The 19,894-nt window shown below is 51.6% G+C and overlaps 1 protein-coding gene across 1 annotated transcript in view; it reads right to left on the reverse strand.

Moving 5' to 3' along the window:
* GTF3C3 (general transcription factor IIIC subunit 3) overlaps positions 1-19,894 on the reverse strand; it is a 111,952-nt gene that overhangs the window by 17,842 nt on the left and 74,216 nt on the right. The window contains exons 13-16 of the mRNA XM_075324096.1: positions 15,147-15,248; positions 8,736-8,871; positions 8,316-8,553; positions 5,713-5,903 (exon numbers count right to left, since the gene is read on the reverse strand). Coding sequence (XP_075180211.1) covers positions 5,713-5,903; positions 8,316-8,553; positions 8,736-8,871; positions 15,147-15,248 — 667 coding nt within the window. The remainder of the gene's footprint in view (positions 1-5,712; positions 5,904-8,315; positions 8,554-8,735; positions 8,872-15,146; positions 15,249-19,894) is intronic.

Here is a 19,894-nt window from a genome sequence, read left to right on the forward strand (position 1 = left end):
GGAAACTCTCCTGAGAGAAGTTATGGCTACTAGAAAGACGACTTTCTGTGAAAGTCTGGACAAAGGAACCTCCCTGAGAGGCTCAAAAGGGGGTTTCTGTAAGGCCGTGAGGACCAAATTAAGGTCCCAGGGATCCAAGGGTCGTCGGTAAGGAGGAATGATGTGAGATGCGCCCTGCATGAAGGTGCGCACCTGAGCCAGTCGAGCGATACGCCGCTGGAACAATACCGACAAAGCCGACACCTGTCCCTTAAGGGAATTGAGGGACAGACCCAACTGTAGACCTGACTGTAGAAAAGACAGGATGGTCGGCAAGGCGAACGGCCAAGGAGCATGGCCGGAAGAGCGACACCAGGACAGGAAAATTTTCCAAGTCCTATGATAAATCCTAGCCGAGGAAGACTTCCGAGCCTGAGTCATGGTGGAGATGACCTCAGAGGGAATGCCTGAAGCCGTCAGGATCCAGGACTCAAGAGCCACGCCGTCAATCTGAGAGCCGCAGAATTCTGGCGGAAGAACGGACCTTGAGAGAGAAGGTCTGGGCGGTCCGGGAGATGCCACGGGATCTCTACGGACAGGCGGAGCAAGTCTGGGTACCAGGCTCGCCTGGGCCAGTCCGGAGCAATGAGTATGACTCGACGGCCCTCCATTCGGATCTTGCGCAGAACCCTGGGCAAGAGCGCTAGAGGGGGAAACACATAGGCCAGACTGAACTGAGACCAATCCTGAACCAGTGCGTCTGCTGCGAAGGCTTGAGGATCGTGGGAGCGAGCCACGTAAACCGGAACCTTGTGGTTGTGCCGGGAAGCCATTAGATCTACTTCCGGAGTGCCCCACTTGCGGCAGATTGATCTGAACACTGACGGATGCAGGGCCCACTCGCCGCCGTCCACGGTTTGACGGCTGAGATAATCGGCCTCCCAGTTTTCCACGCCTGGGATGTGGACTGCGGATATGGTGGACTTTGAGTCCTCCGTCCACTGGAGGATTCGTTGAACCTCCAACATCGCCAGACGGCTGTGAGTTCCGCCCTGGTGATTGATGTAGGCAACCGCTGTCGCGTTGTCCGACTGAACCCGAATGTGCTTGCCCGCCAGTAGGTGGTGAAAGTCTAGAAGAGCTAGAAACACAGCTCTGATCTCCAGCACATTGATCGGGAGGGCTGATTCGGACGGAGTCCAAGTGCCCTGTGCTCGGTGATGGAGAAACACCGCTCCCCAACCGGAGAGACTGGCATCCGTGGTGAGAATCACCCAGGACGGAGTCAGGAAGGACCGCCCCTGTGACAGGGAGAGGGGCTGAAGCCACCACTGAAGGGAGTTCCTGGTCTGTGATGACAGAGCCACTAGCCTGTCCAAAGAAGAGATCCGCTTGTCCCAACAGCGGAGAATGTCCAGCTGCAAGGGACGCAGATGGAACTGGGCAAAGGGAACTGCTTCCATGGACGCCACCATCTGACCCAGCACCTGCATGAGGCGTCTGAGGGAATGACGGCGATGCCTCAGCAGAGAGCGCACCGCCAGACGAAGGGACTGCTGTTTGACTAAGGGCAACTTGACAAGTGCCGGCAGAGTCTCGAATTGCATCCCTAGGTACAAGAGTACCTGGGTCGGGGTCAGAGTCGACTTGGGGAGGTTGACAAGCCACCCGAACTGAATTAGCGTGGCGACAGTGAGAGAGACACTCCGTTGGCAGTCTACACTGGATGAGGCCTTGACTAGAAGGTCGTCCAGGTAAGGAATCACTGCCAATCCCTGGAGGTGCAGGACAGCAACCACTGCTGCCATGACCTTGGTGAACACTCGGGGGGCCGTGGCTAAGCCAAAGGGAAGAGCCACGAACTGGAAATGTTCCTCTCCGATCGCAAAGCGTAGCCAACGCTGGTGTGAAACCGCAATAGGCACATGCAGATAGGCATCTCTGATGTCGATGGATGCGAGAAAATCTCCCTGGGTCATTGAGGCAATGACCGATCTTAGAGATTCCATGCGAAAGTGCCGCACCTGAACATGCTTGTTGAGAAGCTTGAGATCCAGGATGGGCCGGGAGGAACCGTCCTTTTTGGGAACTAGAAAGAGGTTTGAGTAGAAACCTCTGAACCGTTCCCGGGCGGGGACCGGAACAATTACACCGTTGGTCTGCAGGGATGCCACGGCCTGAGCGAAGGCGGCGGCTTTGGAGCGGGGGGGGTGGACAGAAAAAATCTGTTTGGCGGGCTGGAAGAAAAAGGTATCCTGTAGCCGTGGGTGATGATATCCCGCACCCACTGATCGGAGACGTGTTGCAACCACACGTCGCCAAAGTGGGAGAGCCTGCCCCCGACCAAGGACGTTGCTGGCGCGGCCAGATAGTCACGAGGAGGCTGCCTTGGTGGCAGCGGCTCCTCCGGTCTTTTGAGGACGCGGCTTTGCGCGCCAGTTGGATTTACGATCCTTGGCGGTAGTGGACGAGACCGTGGGCTTAGAGGATGACCAGTTAGAGGAACGAAAGGAACGAAACCTCGATTGGTTCCTGCCCTGGGTAGGTTTCTTGGGTTTAGCTTGTGGCAAGGAAGTACTCTTCCCGCCAGTAGCCTCCTTAATTATGTCATCCAGCTGTTCCCCAAACAGCCGTGACCCAGTAAAAGGGAGACTCGCAAGGTACTTCTTAGAGGAAGCGTCCGCTTTCCACTCTCGAAGCCACAAGATCCTGCGGATCGCGAGGGAATTAGCGGAGGCCACTGCCGTGCGGTGAGAAGCTTCCAGGACGGCAGACATGGCGTAGGATGCAAAAGCTGAAGCTCGGGCGGTTAAAGCATCCATCTCAGGAATAGAGTCTCTGGAGAGGGAATGAATCTCCGCCAGAGAGGCAGAGATAGCCTTAAGAGCCCACACCGCCGCAAAAGACGGAGAGAAGGAGGCTCCTGCCGCCTCAAATACAGACTTGGCCAGAAGGTCAACCTGGCGGTCAGTGGGATCCTTAAGAGAAGTGCCGTCGGCCACCGCAACTACTGTGCGGGCTGAGATTCTGGACACTGGAGGGTCTACCTTTGGGGACTGGGCCCAGTCCTTAACCACCTCCGGTGGAAACGGGAAACGGTCATCTGAACTACGTTTCGGAAAACGTTTGTCAGGACAGGCCCTTGGCTTGTTAACAGTGGTCTGAAAGCTGGAGTGGTTAAAAAACATACTCCTAGGCTTCTTAGGAGAGGTAAACTGGTGTACCTCTACCAGAGAGGGTTGATCCTCTGACTCCTGTGGGTTAAGGTTCAGTACGGAGTTAATGGACGCAATCAAGTCACTAACGTCCGCATCGCCCTCAGACAAGTCAATGGGGTACATAGAGGCAGAGTCTGAGCCCACAGTAAATGAATCATCCTCGCCCTGCACCTCGGCTTGTGAATCAGAGCCGTGGGACGAGGAAGGAGGAGGGTCCGTGCGTCTCCGTTTGGGGGGACGGGGTCCAAGGACATGCTCTGAGGGCTCTGCAGAGCTCTGAGCAGCAGAGACACCCTGAGAGGGGGGCTGAGAGGGAGGCTGATGCATAGACAGCAGCGTCTGAGACAGCTGCCCCATGGAATCGGCAAACGACTTGGAAAGAGCCTGTGTAAAGGATGCTACCCAAGCCGGGGGTTCAGCCACCGGGACCGAAGCAGCCGGAGGGACCCCTGCGGAGGCTCCAGGCTGAGACACAACCATATTAGCACAGTTATCACAATGTGGGTACGTGCTAGGCTCTGGCAGAATTAGCTTGCAAGCAGTGCATATAGCATACATGTTTGCAGCCTTGCTCCTAGTGACAGACATGCTGCTGTGGAGGAAGCTCTGCAGCCAAAACACACTCCTGTAGAAAGCCTGAGTGTATAAAAATCCACAACCATAGGTTGTGGCTTACCAGCCCTGTTCTCTGTGTGCCCTCTGGACTTCACCGCTCCCCTGTAAAGTGACAGCTTCCAAAAAGTATGCAGCAGTAGCATCCAGCGCTTCTCAGTGATAAAAACGCTGAGAAAATGGCGGTGGGAGAAGGAGGGGGGCGTGTATAAGCCCAGGAGCGGGAAAAAACAGAGGCCAGAGAGACACAGGGGGGTAGACAGAGGAGGGGACATCCCCCCAGAGGGGAGTGCCCTCCGCTCTGCTGGCCGGGCGGTGGGCGTCGCTGTATGCAAAACATACAGAAGAAGCCAAAAACGAAACTAGGCCCAAACTGAAGCCGGGGCCTAGATTTTAAAGTGCGGCCGACGAGCAGGCACCGTCGGCGCGGTTCTCATGGGAAATTCCCAGAACCGGCCGAAATTAACAGTAACGCTAAAGCACATACTGCCCCCATAATAAAAGTACCCGGGACCCCTGAAAAAACGTCTCAATACTTAGCTTTGAGACGCAGGGCCATGTCCCTGAATGGGGGTTAACGCTCCTTCCAGCAGGGACCAGACAGGGCTGTGGATGGAGCCGGCCTCCTGCAAGCAGAGAGGACCGTGGAGGCTCCCACTTCAAACAGAGCCTCGACAGAGGATGCGAAGGAGCTTGGCATGTGAAGGCTCCAGCCTTATTAAAATCAACCTTAACAGCACCCCGCAGAGTGGAGCGTGAAGGGACATGCCGGGAGTCCAGACTGGACCCGCTTTTCTTCCAAATCTTTAAAACATTAAAATAAAATTGAAAAAAATATGAGGAAATAAAAGTGTGTGTGTCCTCCTGAAACACAAAGCGTTGAACTGGGTAGATTGTCATCCAGGGGGTGTATATAGCCCGGAGGGAGGAGCTACACGTTTGAGTGTAGTGCTTTGTGTGTCCTCCGGAGGTCGCTAGCTATACACCCATGGTCTGGGTCTCCCATAAAGGAACGATAAAGAAAATTGCTCAGTCCTTAAAGGGAACCTATCGCCAGGTTTTGGCCTTCTAAACTAAAGCAAGCACCTTAAGCAGTGCCTGTGCTGCATTCGATAAAGGCGCACTTTACCCCCTGAACCCCCCTGTAGACCCCTCAAATACCTTAATAAAATCTTGTGCAATGTATGTACATTGTCTAGTCCGTTCCGATGGGCATCATAATTTGCACCTCCTGTCCCTCCTTTCGCCCTCCTGTGCTGATTGACGTTAATGACTCCTCAGGTGCCATCTATGTAGGTGGGCAAAATCTTGCCCCTGCTCAGACACATTCCCAGGCACATTTCATTCTGTCCTACTGAACCAAAAACATAGGTGCGCCTGCGCAAATTGGCAAGTTGGCAAGTTCTCTGCGCAGGTGCGATATTTTGCCTGGAGATGTGGATGACGTCACCTGTGTCTTTCACATAGACGGGCAAAATCTTGCGCGTGCGCAGAGAACTCACCGATTCGCACAGGCGCACCTATGTGCATGCCCGCAATAGGGCAAAGGAAAGTGCGCCAGCATGAACCAGAAATGTGTCTGTGTAGCCGCGATATTTTGCCCGCGTACATGGATGGCGCCCGAGGCGTCATCCACGTCAATCAGCACAGGAGGCCAACGAAAGGAGGGACAGGAGGCGCAGATTAGGATGCCCATTGGAACGGACCGGACAATTTACATACCGAGCGGGAGATTTTATAAAGGTATTTGTGGGGTCTACAGGGGGTTCAGAGGGTTACGTGCACCTTTATAGAATGCAGCACAGGCGCTGCATAAGGTACTAGCTTTAGTTTAGAAGGCCAAAATCTGGTGACAGGTTCCCTTTAAGGGGATAACGCCGTTTTGAAAAGATTCCCCATTTACCAAGTGCGTGTTTGAAGCTCCCAGACACAAAAGCATTATGACCACTCAGGACACACAGCGCAAGGTTATCGGGATTTTTGAGCATTAACCGCAGGCAAAACCGGTGATGCCTCACGTCCTGGGAATGCATCGTAACTTGATTGAAGATATTCCATAGCTGAGGTTTGTTCACATTTTCCATCAACATTATTCTGGAAAAGAAAAAACGGACATATTATTATAAACACCTGATTAAACTAGAAACAAAATTTCCTGCTGCACGCTATTGCCTCGGAGGGGAATTGGTTCTCCTTCACTTCTTCATGCCAAGGCCATTTCCCATTTTTGTATTTTGTCCCCCCCCTCCCCCTTCTTCTAAGAGCCATAACTCTTTGTATTCTTCCGTCAATACAGCCACGTGAGGGCTTGTTTTTTGCCGGACGAGTTGTACTTGTGAAAGAAACCCTTAGTTTTACCGAAAAACAGGAAAAAAAAATTAAAGTGCAGTGAAATTGCAAAAATCAAGTACAATTCCACAATGTTTTTTTTGGGGGGGCGGGGTTTAATTTACCATGATCACTATATGGTAAAACTGACCTGCCAATATGATTCTCCAGGTCGGTACGAGTACGTAGACACCAAACACGGACAGAGTTTTTTTATTTGGTTAAAAAAAAATCCAAAAAATTTGTAAAAAAAAAATAATAAAAAATAATAAAAAATAATTGTCTTTTGTCGCCATTTTCCGAGACCTATAGTGTTCTCATTTTTTGGGATCTGGGGCTGTGTGGGAGCTTATTTTTTGCCTCCTCAGCCAACTTTATTACGGATATCGTTTTGTAGTAGATACAATGATTTGGCCGCCTCTTATTGCATTTTATTGTAATGTTGCGGCGGCCAAAAAAAAAAAAAATATTTCTGGAGATTTTTTTTAGTTATGCTGTTTACCGATCAGATTAATTTATTTTTTATATTGATAGATCGGTAATACCAAATATGTGGGTTTTTTTGGTTTTTTTTTATTGTTTGATTATCAATGGGGCAGGTGATTTGAACCTTTTTTTTCATATTTTTAAAAACTTTTTTTTTATTTTTTATTGTTCTTATTAGTCTCCTTAGGGGACTTGAAGCTGAGATCATCCGATCACCTGTGGTGTCCGGAGCAATGCATCAGTATCAGCTTCGCTCTGTACAGCAGAAATTATTATCTCCTATGAATGTCGCTCACAGTCGGCATTCACAGGAAGATTGTAAGGACAGACACCGGGGTCATCAGCTGTCCCCCGGCTAACATGACATCCTATCAGTGCCACGAGAGCGCCAATGGGAGCGAAAAATGAGACGACCCCTGCCAGTGCCCCTTAAAATCCCGCTGTCAAAGATTGATTTAACTGGTTATCAGCAGCGGGTGATCCATCTGCGGCTGTTGGAGGCAGATGTTGGCTGATCTGACCAGCCATCATGTGCAGGGAAAAATGCAGGCTCAACGTTCCAGCCCAGCAAGGGTCAGTACATATGATGTATACAAAAACAAATGCAGTTCTGCACCACCGCGTTATACCTTGAAATGGTGTAGGAAAGGAGTAGGTAATGCTCGGGTCTTTACCCAATAGCACACTGGTCATGGGTGCACGTTGAAGAGTGAAGAGAATTCCAATATGAGTCCGAGGAGATCAGAAGACAACGGCACAATCCATTCGATATCCAAAACGTGCTTTATTTAATTCAAGAAGTGCATTAAAAAGTGGGGAGAGAGATGGGTGCAGGCCCCCAGTGGACTACGGCCGTTTCGCACCTCCTAGTGCTTCCACGGGTCCACTACTTTAGTGGACCCCTGGAAGCACTAGGAGATGCGAAACGGCCATTGTCACCTCATAGTGCTTCCACGGGTCCACTACTACAGTGATCCCGTGGGGTCCACTACTATAGTGGACCTGTGGAAGCACTAGGAGGTGCGAAATGGCCGTCGTCACCTTCTAGTGCTTCCACGGGTCCACTACTATAGTGGAGACGTGGGGTCCACTACTATAGTGGACCCATGGAAGCACTAGGAGGTGCGAAACAGCCGTCGTCCCCTGGGGACCTGCACCCGACTCTCTCCCCACTTTTTAATGCGCTTTTTGCATTAAATAAAGCATGTTTTGGATATCGAATGGATTGTGCCGTTGTCTTCTGATCTCCTGGGACACATATGATGTATATATACTTCGTATGTCATGAAGGGGGTTAAAGATAAAGTCTACTGAACCCGCCGATGTCGGCTGAGTCCTCCTAAACCTCCCATGACACCTGATATCAGGGGAGAGAAGCATCCGGCCTCTTAAATTTTAATCTCTGATCCTTTTGTTAGTCATAGAAATTACCCACGGCAAGAAGAGTTTGGCAAAAATAGAATCGGGGGCGTTCCTGTGTATGGTGACACGAGAGAACTCTTGGCTGACAGCCATCTTATGTGTATTGGGGGCTTTAGATGATATTTTTGGGTATTTAATAATTCTTGAGGAGGGATTTGTCACGAGCACACAACGCAGCCAACATGTGTACATCATCCCATAGCTTTCACCATCTTTGTACATCCGTAAAAGAGAAACAACCTAGGTCTAAAGCAAATCTCCACAAGATACCTGATGTAGTTGTAGGCTTTTCTGAAATTCTTATCCAGAATAGCTGCGGAAAGTCCAAAATGTTCCAGCTCTTTCCGTTTCTGGCGGTCTTCATAAAATGAATAATACTCCAAAGACGAGTCTACCAGCAGCTCGCCCTCTTTATACCGGGCGAGGTCACATAAGGCGTAGATTGCCTTCAAGAGGAGGTTCCACCAATCATCTTTGGAGAGGACACTGGTGAGTATGGTAAAAATGGCTGAAAAGTAACAGAAATCCAGATTATAGAAGAGGGCTTTCTAAGAGAATAAATTAGCTATCCGAAGACTTCAATGGATACAGAAAAATTCAAAAGCAGAAACCCTTGTATAGTGTGACTATAGTTATACTTGATGATGTGTGTAAGGGGATACCAAATAATTCACGCTCAATAGTTTTTACCTTTTGCATCAGAATTGGCCGCCTCCTGCTCGTCGGTGTCAGAGATTTTGTCCCTCGAGACTTTAATAAGATATAAATGTCTTTCCCCAGTTTTGGAGCTGGAAATCAAACAGACTTGTGCTCGATTCATTGCAATCTGAAAATAAGTAACAAGCTTAGTAAAACCCCCCAAAAACCTATTGGATAATGATGAAACATCAGTCAGGGTGACACAGGCACATGTTTACAGAATAGACCAACAGAGGTCCTTAAAAACAGTGGCTCAAAAAATACCTTAAAAAAATCTCTGAGCTCTCCTGATTCTGAAACTTTTTTACATTTTGCGCTATGTCACACCATTGCGGAGAAATTTACATTTGTTACTTCTGGAGCGCAGTATGTGAAATCTCTGCTTGCAGTCCAACTGAGCGTTTCTTTAGAGTCTTTTCTGTGGGCGTGTACTTTCACTCCTCCCTCTGAGATGCTGCCAATCACAGCTTAGCATCATCTGAAATGGATAGGCTGCCAGATCAGATGCTGAGCTGTGATTGGCAGCGTCTGGGAGGGAGGAGTGATGCCACACAACTCCAGAGAAGACTCAAATTATTTGGCCTGCTTTAAGACATTTCACATAGCGTATTTTTCAGATTAGAAGACGCACTTATCCTCCCAAAAATTTGGGCGGAGAATAAGGGGTGCGTCTTATAATCCGAATGTAGCTTACCGGGGGTGGTGGAGAGTAGTAGCAGGAGGCAGGGGCAATGCTGCAAGTGCTGTGCTGCGGTCAGGGCCGGATTATAAGCGGGGCAGGCGGGGCTCCAGACTCGGGGGTCCCCACCAAAAGAGCTTCCAAGGGGGCCCCCACCACCAGGGCCATACTTGCCACTAGGCACCTGTCAGCATTTTTTTTTTCTTCCCACCCTCTCCCCCTCTGTAAAGACAGTCTAATAAATCAGCTGTGTTTTCGGGGGGGGGGCGGGGTGTTGGCGCACCGCCATTTATTTGTATCTGCTTTAAGACGCAAAAACAAACTGCGGGCACAGGACGCCGATTGACCCCGGAAGTACCAGCGCTTGCACTTCCGGGGTCAGAGGTGTGCCAATAAACTCACTGCTATGTGCTGCGGCCGTACCCAGCGAGAGGGGAGTGGAGGGGGGTGGGGCACGGTGTAGTGGGTCGCTGTATCTGCTGTCAACGCCGCGCTCCTCTGCAGTGTGTACATGCCGGGCACACTAGAAGGAGCAGGAGGCAGCGCGCTGTGCTGTGCCAGCCCTGCTGTGTGCCCGGCATGTACACACTGCAGAGGAGCGCAGCAGAGCCGGTGACGGTGACTGCAGCTTCGTTCTTCCTATTCAAATGTATTTGCGTCTTTCAGACGTAAATACATTTGAACAGTGTGCCGGGACTGGGCCCCGCCCCCGACGTGCAGCAACGTGATGAGATCAGCACCTTGGTGACGTCATCACAGTGCTGCGGGAGCCACACTGGATGCATCAGGCAGCAGTAAGCGCTCCATGGAGGAGCCGAAGAGACAGGTGTAATGAATGGGGATGAGTGGGGAGGGGCTGAGGACACATAACGGGGAACATTTGTAAAGGAACACAGCTTTGTGACAGGCAGAGGGGAAGTACTGTATTCCGAGGGGGGGGGGGGGAGGCAGGAGTGTGCAGGGATGGGGCAGTGTAATTTGTGTGTGTAGGGGGGTAATGGGGGTGCATTATATTGTGTGTGGGGGGAGGGGTAATGGGGGGTGCATTGTATTGTGTGTGGGGGGAGGGGTAATGGAGGGTGCATTATATTGTGTGTGGGGGGAGGGGTAATGGGGGGTGCATTGTATTGTGTGTGGGGGGAGGGGTAATGGGGGGTGCATTGTATTGTGTGTGTGTGGGGAGGGGTAATGGAGGGTGCATTGTATTGTGTGTGGGAGGAGGGGTAATGGAGGGTGCATTGTATTGTGTGTGGGGGGAGGGGTAATGGGGGGTGCATTGTATTGTGTATGTGGGGGGAGGGGTAATGGAGGGTGCATTGTATTGTATGTGTGGGGGGAGGGGTAATGGAGGGTGCATTGTATTGTGCGTGTGTGTGTAGGGGGTGATGGGGGGTGCATTGTGTGTGTGTGTGTAGAGGGGTGCATTGTCTGTGTGTGTGTGTGTGTGTGTGTAGAGGGTGATTGGGGGGGTGCATTGTATTGTGTGTGTGTGGGGGGGTGATGTGGGGTGCATTGCGTGTGTGTGTGTGTGTGTAGGGGGGGTGCAGTGTGTGTGTGTGTGTGTGTGTGTGTGTGTGTGTGTGTGTGGAGAGGGTGATGGGGGGGTGCATTGTATTGTGAGTGTGTGGGGGGGGGTGATGTGGGGGGGTGATGTGGGGTGCATTGTGTGTGTAGGGGTTGATGGGTGGGTGCATTGTGTGTGTGTGTGTGTGTGTGTGTGTGTGTGTGTGTGTGTGTGTATGGAGTAATGAGGGGTGCAGTGTATTTGTGTGTGTGTCAGAGCTGTGTGTGTGTGTGTGTGTCAGAGTGGTGTGTGTAAGAAGCAGTACTGTGTGTGTATATATATGAATTAGAGCAGTCTGTGCGGCCCTCCCAGAACTATATGGGTCCCCCAGAGCGCTATGTCACCCATCCCAGTAATGAGTACACCACCAGAGCTGGTTGCCACTCCAGTAACGTCTATGCCCCCTGCCCCTCCTGTAATATATATATATTGTAGCCCCCAGCCCCTCCTGTGATGTATATACAGCAGTGCTGTCAGTGTGCAGTCATGTCTGTTAGTGACAGCCATCGTGAAACACAGCCACATGTCCTGGAGGAGCTGGACGGACACAAGCGGGAGAGGTGAGTGAGGCTGCTGGCGACTTCCCCATATTAATACCTGTAAGGGCTCATGCGCATGTAACTGCTGAATATTCTGCAGCGATTTGACAGCACATGTGCGCGTCAAATTGCTGCAGAAACATTGCATAATGGATGCAGTTTTTCTGTACAAGAAAAGCCGATTTCATGCGCGCTGGCTGCTGCCCCCACCATAGACAGAGGGGAGCTGCATCCACAGCGCACGGAATAATTGACATGCTCATTTTATGAACACACGGATTTGGGTCAACATTTTAGCACCCAAATCGCTGCGTTCATAAAAGCAACGTGCGCAAGTATCATGCACAATCTACATAGATTGTATAGGGGACGCAGGATGCATGCATTTACACTGCAGTGCTATACGCAGCGTAAATGCATGGAATTACGCAACGTGTGCACGAGCCCTAATGCGTCTGTGTCTGCATGTATGTCACTGTATATGACTGTGCATATATTTGTCTGTTTATATGTATTTTTCTGAATTTGTCTTTAAATATGTATATGTATGTATGTATGCCTGTATGTGTATGTGCGTGTCTGTGTGTGGATGGGGTCCACTGAGACTCTTTCAGCCGGAGGCCACAAAAACCTGGAGCCGGCCCTGGCTGCCTTAACATTGGGATCAATAAAAAAAATGTGAGTAAAGCTTTACATGCTACAATATATCTAACGAGTGTCGGCGGGGTCACGTCGTAAGTGACACACATCCGGCATCGTTAGTGATGTTGTAGTGTGTGACAGCTACATGCGACCCTAATTGTGCGCTAAAACGTTGATCGCATACACGTCGTTCAATTTCTAAAAATTGAACGTCCGGTTGTTCAATGTTCCCGAGGCAGCACACATCGCAGCGTGTGACACCCTGGGAACGATGAACACAGCTTACCTGCGTCCCGCCGGCAATGCGGAAGGAAGGAGGTGGGCGGGATGTTACGTCCCACTCATCTCCGCCTCTCCGCTTCTATTGGCCGGCCGCTGTGTGACGTCGCTGTGACGCCGAACGTCCCTCCCACTCCAGCAAGAGGATGTTCGCCGCCCACAGCGAGGTCGTTTGGAAGGTAAGTACATGTGACCGGGGTTAATAGTTTGTGCGACACGGGCAACAAATTGCCCGTTCCGCACATACGATGAGGGCGTCTGCGATCGCATACGAGATCGCATGTGTAATTGAAACGTATAAAGCAGCCTTAACTCTACTTTCTGTGTATAAGTGACGGCTGTGAGTGATCCTGGACTGTGTCTGTATTGTACTGTGTGTATAAGTGACGGCTGTGAGTTATCGACTGTATCTATATTGTACTGTGTGTATAAGTGACAGCTGTGAGTGATCCTGGACTGTATCTGTTTTGTACTGTGTGTATAAGTGACAGCTGTGAGTGATCCTGGACTGTATCTGTATTGTACTGTGTGTATAAGTGATGGCTGTGAGTTATCCTGGACTGTGTCTGTATTGTACTGTGTGTATAAGTGACAGCTGTGAGTGATCCTGGACTGTATCTGTATTGTACTGTGTGTATAAGTGATGGCTGTGAGTTATCCTGGACTGTATCTGTATTGTACTGTGTGTAGAAGTGACAGCTGTGAGTGATCCTGGACTGTATCTGTATTGTACTGTGTGTAAAAGTGACAGCTGTGAGTGATCCTGGACTGTATCTGTATTGTACTGTGTGTATAAGTGACGGCTGTGAGTGATCCTGGACTGTATCTGTATTGTACTGTGTGTATAAGTGACGGCTGTGAGTGATCCTGGGCTGTATCTGTATTGTACTGTGTGTAGAAGTGACAGCTGTGAGTTATCCTGGACTGTGTCTGTATTGTACTGTGTGTATAAGTGACAGCTGTGAGTGATCCTGGACTGTATCTGTATTGTACTGTGTGTATAAGTGACGGCTGTGAGTGATCCTGGACTGTATCTGTATTGTACTGTGTGTATAAGTGACGGCTGTGAGTTATCGACTGTATCTGTATTGTACTGTGTGTATAAGTGACAGCTGTGAGTGATCCTGGACTGTATCTGTATTGTAGTGCTGTAAATCTGAATGTGGCAGAACAGGATAAGATGCATGTTCATTGGATTTATAATTAAATGCTACAGGTCGCACTCTACTGTTATGGCTAAAAATGTTAACGTTATGGGGCCCCCACCAGATTTTCTGCCCAGGGGCCCCCACCAACCCTAATCTGGCCCTGGCTGCAGTCGCTGTGCCAGGGTTGCGGGCACTGTGCTGCGGTGGCTGTGCTGGGGCTACGGGCACTGTGCTGCGGTGGCTGTGCTGGGGCTGCAGGCACTGTGCTGCGGTGGCTGTGCCGGGGCTGCGAGCACTGTGCTGCCGTGGCTGTGCCGGGGCTGCGAGCACTGTGCTGCCGTGGCTGTGCCGGGGCTGCGGGCACTGTGCCGCCGTGGCTGTGCCGGGGCTGCGGGCACTGTGCTGCCGGGGCTGCGGGCACTATGCTGCCGTGGCTGTGCTGGAGCTGCGGGCACTGTGCTAGGGCTGCGGTGACTATGCTGAGGCTGCGGGCACTGTGCTGCCGAGGCTGTGCTGGGGCTGCGGGCACTGTGCTGGGGCTGCAGTGGCTACGCTGGGGCTGCGGGCACTGTGCTGCCGTGGCTGTGCCGGGGCTGCGGGCACTGTGCTGCCGGGGCTGCGGGCAATGTGCTGCCGTGGCTGTGCTGGAGCTGCGGGCACTGTGCTGGGGCTGTGGTGACTATGCTGAGGCTGCGGGCACTGTGCTGCCGAGGCTGTGCTGGGGCTGTGGGCACTGTGCTGGGGCTGCGGTGGCTACGCTGGGGCTGCGGGCACTGTGCTGCCGTGGCTGTGCTGCGGCTGCGGGCACTGTGCTGCCGTGGCTGTGCTGGGGCTGCGGGCACTGTGCTGCCGTGGCTGTGCTGGGGCTGCAGGCACTGTACTGTGGTTGCTGTGCTGAGGCTGCTGTCCTGCAGCCTTCAAATAATGGCGCCTGGAATTGGCACGTGTGCAGATACCGCCTTGGCTCAAGATCTCATCTGCGCACGTGCTGCCTCCAGCCCATTGATCTCCCAGCAGCAGACATAAGGAAAATGGCACCTGAAGGTGGAGCGTGCACAGATGAGATCTCAGCTTGTCATTGAGTCGATAGCTCAATCTGCGCACGTGCCGACACTAGGCTCCATTTCTTTGAAGTCCGCACCGCCAACAGTTTCTGGAAGTAGCTTACCCCAAGAGAGCACCTGGGACATCCACCACACATTGCCCTACACCACCACCTCCCCTGCCTCCTGTGGCCCTGCTCCACCACCAGATTATAAGACGGACCACATGTTTTTTACCTTCTTTTCTCTAAATTTGGGGTGCATTTTATAATCTGATGCGTCTTATAAACTGAAAAATACACTACTTTGCTACAGAAGACACGGTTGCAGTAGTTCCTTTCTACACATATTGGAGTTTCCCCACCGTCTACAAGCATCTCCTACCATCAGATGATTAAGTGCAGTGAATCTTCTAAGGATTCATAATGTGTTCAGCAACAATCTGGAGGCCCCATAAACATGTGGAAATCAACAAACGTATGTAAGGAAACATGATATGAACACTTACTTTCAGTAACATGGCAAGCATTGTAAGCAGGGTGTCCACATAGTCAAACATTTTTCCTTGCGAGTAAAGGAGGGTTGACCGGTGGAGCAAAAGCTTCAGTTCCTGGGGGACAAAAATGGTGGAGACAACTTTTTAATAGTTACCAATGTACATTTATACTGACTGGCCCCTCCACTTTACATCATGAGGGGACCAATTCTGTAAAAATTCATAAAGTTGCCCATTCAAGATATACAGAATATTACTTCTTGGAAGGAAATATGAAGACTTTTTATTTTTGTCTTCTTCAGTCGACCAATGACTCTCCGTGATTCAGAAATATCTTTTTAAAAAATTAATAAGAACTTATGATTGGGAAGGTAAAAAGAGAATTTTGTTTACTTACCGTAAATTCTTTTTCTTATAGTTCCGTATTGGGAGACCCAGACCTTGGGTGTTTAGCTTCTGCCTCCGGAGGCCACACAAAGTATTACACTTAAAAGTGTAGCTCCTCCCTCTGAACTTATACACCCCCTGGTGAGCCAGTCCCAGCCAGTTTAGTGCAAAAGCTGAAGGAGAATAGCCACCCACAAGTAGAACAGAGCAAGAGCCGGAACAACCGGAGACTCTGTCCACGACAACAGCCGGTGATAACACGCGGAACAAGAATTTGCCAACAGGCAACAGGGAGGGTGCTGGGTCTCCCAATACGGAACTATAAGAAAAAGAATTTACGGTAAGTAAACAAAATTCTCTTTTTCTTTATCGTTCCTTTGGGAGACCCAGACCTTGGGACGTTCCAAAGCAGTCCCTGGGTGGGAATAAACAGAAAAACTAAGAAGTAGGCAGAACTTAACTTCACAAATGGGCGACAGCCGCCTGAAGGATGCGTCTGCCCAAGCTCGCATCTGCCGAAGCATGAGCATGCACTTGGTAGTGCTTCGAGAAGGTATGCAGGCTAGCCCAAGTGGCAGCCTGACAGACTTGTTGAGCCGTAGCCTGGTGCCTAAAAGCCCAAGAGGCACCGACAGCTCTGGTCGAGTGTGCCTTGATCCCCGGCGGGGGAGGCACCTGAGTACTCTGGTAGGCGTCCGAAATAGTCGATCTAATCCAACGGGCTAAGGTCGGCTTAGAAGCAGGGAGGCCCTTGCGCCGACCTGTGGTTAGCACAAAAAGAGAGGTGCACCGCCTGAGCGCAGCGGTGCGAGACACATAGAATCGGAGAGCATGCACCAGATCTAGAGTATGCAGCGCTTTTTCAAAGCGATGAACAGGGGCCGGACAGAAGGAAGGTAAGGTAATGTCCTGGTTAAGGTGGAAGGGAGAGACCACCTTAGGAAGAAAGTCCGGAGTCGGACGGAGAACCACCTTGTCTTGATGAAGAACTAAAAAAGGTGACTCCAAGGAGAGCGCAGCCAAATCAGAGACTCTCCTGAGAGAAGTTATGGCAACCAGAAAGGCCACTTTCTGACAAAGACGATACAAAGAAACCTCCCTAAGAGGCTCAAAAGGGGGTTTCTGCAATACCGTGAGGACCAAGTTAAGGTCCCAGGGATCCAAGGGCCGCCGATAAGGCGGAATGATGTGAGACGCGCCTTGCATGAAGGTGCGGACCTGAGCCAGTCGAGCGAGACGCCGCTGGAACAGAACTGACAGAGCTGAGACTTGTCCCTTGAGAGAGTTGAGGGACAGTCCTAGCTGCAGACCGGACTGTAGAAAAGACAGAAGGGTCGGCAAAGAGAATGGCCAAGGAGGATGGCCGGTAGAGCGACACCAGGACAGGAAAATTTTCCAAGTCCTGTGATAGATCTTAGCGGAGGAAGACTTACGGGCCCGAGACATAGTGGAGATGACTTCAGGAGGAATACCAGAAGCCGTCAAAATCCAGGACTCAAGAGCCACGCCGTCAATTTGAGGGCCGCCGAATTCAGGCGGAAAAACGGACCTTGCGAGAGTAGGTCTGGACGGTCCGGGAGATGCCACGGCATCTCTACGGACAGTTGGAGCAGGTCCGGATACCAAGCTCGCCTGGGCCAGTCCGGTGCAATGATGATGGATGAGGATGACTCGACGGCCCTCCATTCTGATCTTGCGCAGGACTCTGGGCAAGAGAGCTAGAGGGGGAAACACGTAGGACAGACGAAACTGGGACCAGTCTTGAACCAGAGCGTCCGCGGCGAAGGCCTGAGGATCGTGGGAGCGAGCCACGTAAACAGGAACTTTGTTGTTGTGACGGGATGCCATTAGGTCCACGTCTGGAGTGCCCCATTTGCGGCAGATTGCCTGAAACACTGCCAGGTGCAGGGACCACTCGCCACCGTCCACGCTTTGACGGCTGAGATAATCTGCCTTGCAGTTTTCCACGCCTGGGATGTGGACTGCGGATATGGTGGACTTGGAGTCCTCCGCCCATTGAAGGATGCGTTGTACCTCCATCATTGCCAGGCGGCTGCGTGTCCCGCCTTGGTGATTGATGTAGGCAACCGCTGTCGCGTTGTCTGACTGGACTCGAATGTGCCTGCCCGCCAACAGGTGGTGAAATGCTAGGAGAGCTAGAAGCACGGCTCTGGTTTCCAGCACATTGATTGAAAGGGCTGACTCGGACAGAGTCCAAGTGCCCTGCGCTCTGTGGTGGAAACATACCGCTCCCCAGCCGGATAGACTGACATCTGTGGTGAGAATCACCCAGGACGGGGCCAGGAAGGAGCGCCCTTGGCACAGGGAGAGGGGCCGAAGCCACCACTGAAGAGAGCTCCTGGTCCGTGGCGACAGAGCCACTAACCTGTGTAAGGAGGAAGGCCGCTTGTCCCAACAGCGGAGAATGTCCAGCTGCAGGGGGCGCAGATGGAACTGGGCAAAGGGAACAGCCTCCATGGACGCCACCATTTGACCCAGCACCTGCATCAGGCGCCTGAGGCTATAACGGCGGGGCCTCAGCAGAGAGCGCACCGCTAGCTGGAGTGACAGCTGTTTGATTAAGGGCAACTTCACAAGTGCCGGCAAAGTCTCGAACTGCATCCCTAGGTACGTGAGACTCTGGGTCGGAGTCAGAGTGGATTTGGGAAGATTGACAAGCCACCCGAATTGGGCTAGAGTGGCGAGAGTGAGCGAGACACTCCGCTGACAGTCTGCGCTGGATGGAGCCTTGACTAGAAGGTCGTCCAGGTAAGGGAGCACTGCCAACCCCTGGAGGTGCAGAACCGCAATCACTGCTGCCATGACCTTGGTGAATACCCGAGGGGCCGTGGCTAACCCGAAGGGGAGAGCCACGAATTGGAAATGATCCTCTCCTATTGCAAAACGTAACCAACGCTGGTGTGAAACTGCAATTGGCACATGTAGATAGGCATCTCTGATGTCGATGGACGCCAGGAACTCCCCTTGGGTCATTGAGGCAATGACTGATCGCAGAGACTCCATGCGAAAATGCCGCACCCGAACATGCTTGTTGAGAAGCTTGAGATCCAGGATGGGCCGGAAGGTACCGTCCTTTTTGGGAACTAGGAAGAGGTTTGAGTAAAAACCTCTGAACCGTTCCCGAGCGGGAACTGGTACAATTACTCCGTTTGCCTGCAAGGATGCCACGGCCTGTGAGAAGGCGGCGGCCTTGGAGCAGGGGGGAGTTGAGAGAAAAAATCTGTTTGGCGGGCTGGAAGAGAATTCTATCCTGTAGCCGTGAGATATGATATCTCTCACCCACTGATCGGAGACTTGTTTTAACCAAGCGTCGCCAAAGTGGGAGAGCCTGCCACCGACTAAGGACGTTGCTGGAGCGGGCAGAGAGTCACGAGGAGGCTGCCTTAGTGGCAGAACCTCCTGCGGTCTTCTGCGGACGCGCTTTTGGGCACCAGTTGGATTTCTGGTCCTTAGCCGAGTTAGCGGACGAGGCGGAGGGCTTAGAGGACGACCAGTTGGAGGAACGAAAGGAACGAAACCTCGACTGATTCCTACCCTGGGCGGGTTTCCTGGTCTTGGTTTGTGGCATGGAAGTACTCTTCCCACCAGTAGCTTCCTTAATAATTTCATCCAGCTGTTCACCGAACAGCCGGGAACCAGCAAAAGGGAGCCCAGCAAGAAACTTCTTTGAAGAAGCATCTGCCTTCCACTCTCGAAGCCACAAGATCCTGCGGATAACGAGGGAATTAGCCGAAGCCACCGCAGTGCGGTGAGAAGCCTCTAGCATGGCAGACATGGCATAAGAAGAAAAAGCTGAAGCTTGAGAAGTTAAGGCAACCATCTCAGGCATAGATTCCTTGGTGAGGGAATGCATCTCCTCTAGAGAAGCAGAGATGGCTTTGAGAGCCCACACTGCTGCAAAAGTCGGGGAAAACGCGGCCCCGCCGCTTCATACACAGATTTGGCCAGAAGGTCAATCTGACGGTCAGTGGAATTCTTAAGTGAGGTGCCGTCAGTCACCGACACAACGGTCCGGGCTGAGAGCCTAGACACCGGGGGGTCTACCTTTGGGGAGTGAGACCACTCCTTGACCACCTCAGGTGGAAAGGGAAAACGGTCATCAGAACCACGCTTTGGGAAGCGTTTGTCAGGACAGGCCCTGGGTTTGGTCACAGCGGTCTGAAAACTGGAGTGGTTAAAGAACACACTCTTTACTCTCTTAGGCGAGGTAAACTGGTGCTTTTCTGCCAGAGAGGGTTGCTCCTCTGATACTGGCGGATTGAGATCCAGCACAGAATTAATAGAAGCAATCAAGTCACTAAGATCTGAGTCACCCTCGGAAAGATCGATGGGGTACATGGAGTTAGCCTCCG

Source organism: Anomaloglossus baeobatrachus, chromosome 9, assembly GCF_048569485.1.
Source record: "Anomaloglossus baeobatrachus isolate aAnoBae1 chromosome 9, aAnoBae1.hap1, whole genome shotgun sequence".
Taxonomy (NCBI): domain Eukaryota; kingdom Metazoa; phylum Chordata; class Amphibia; order Anura; family Aromobatidae; genus Anomaloglossus; species Anomaloglossus baeobatrachus.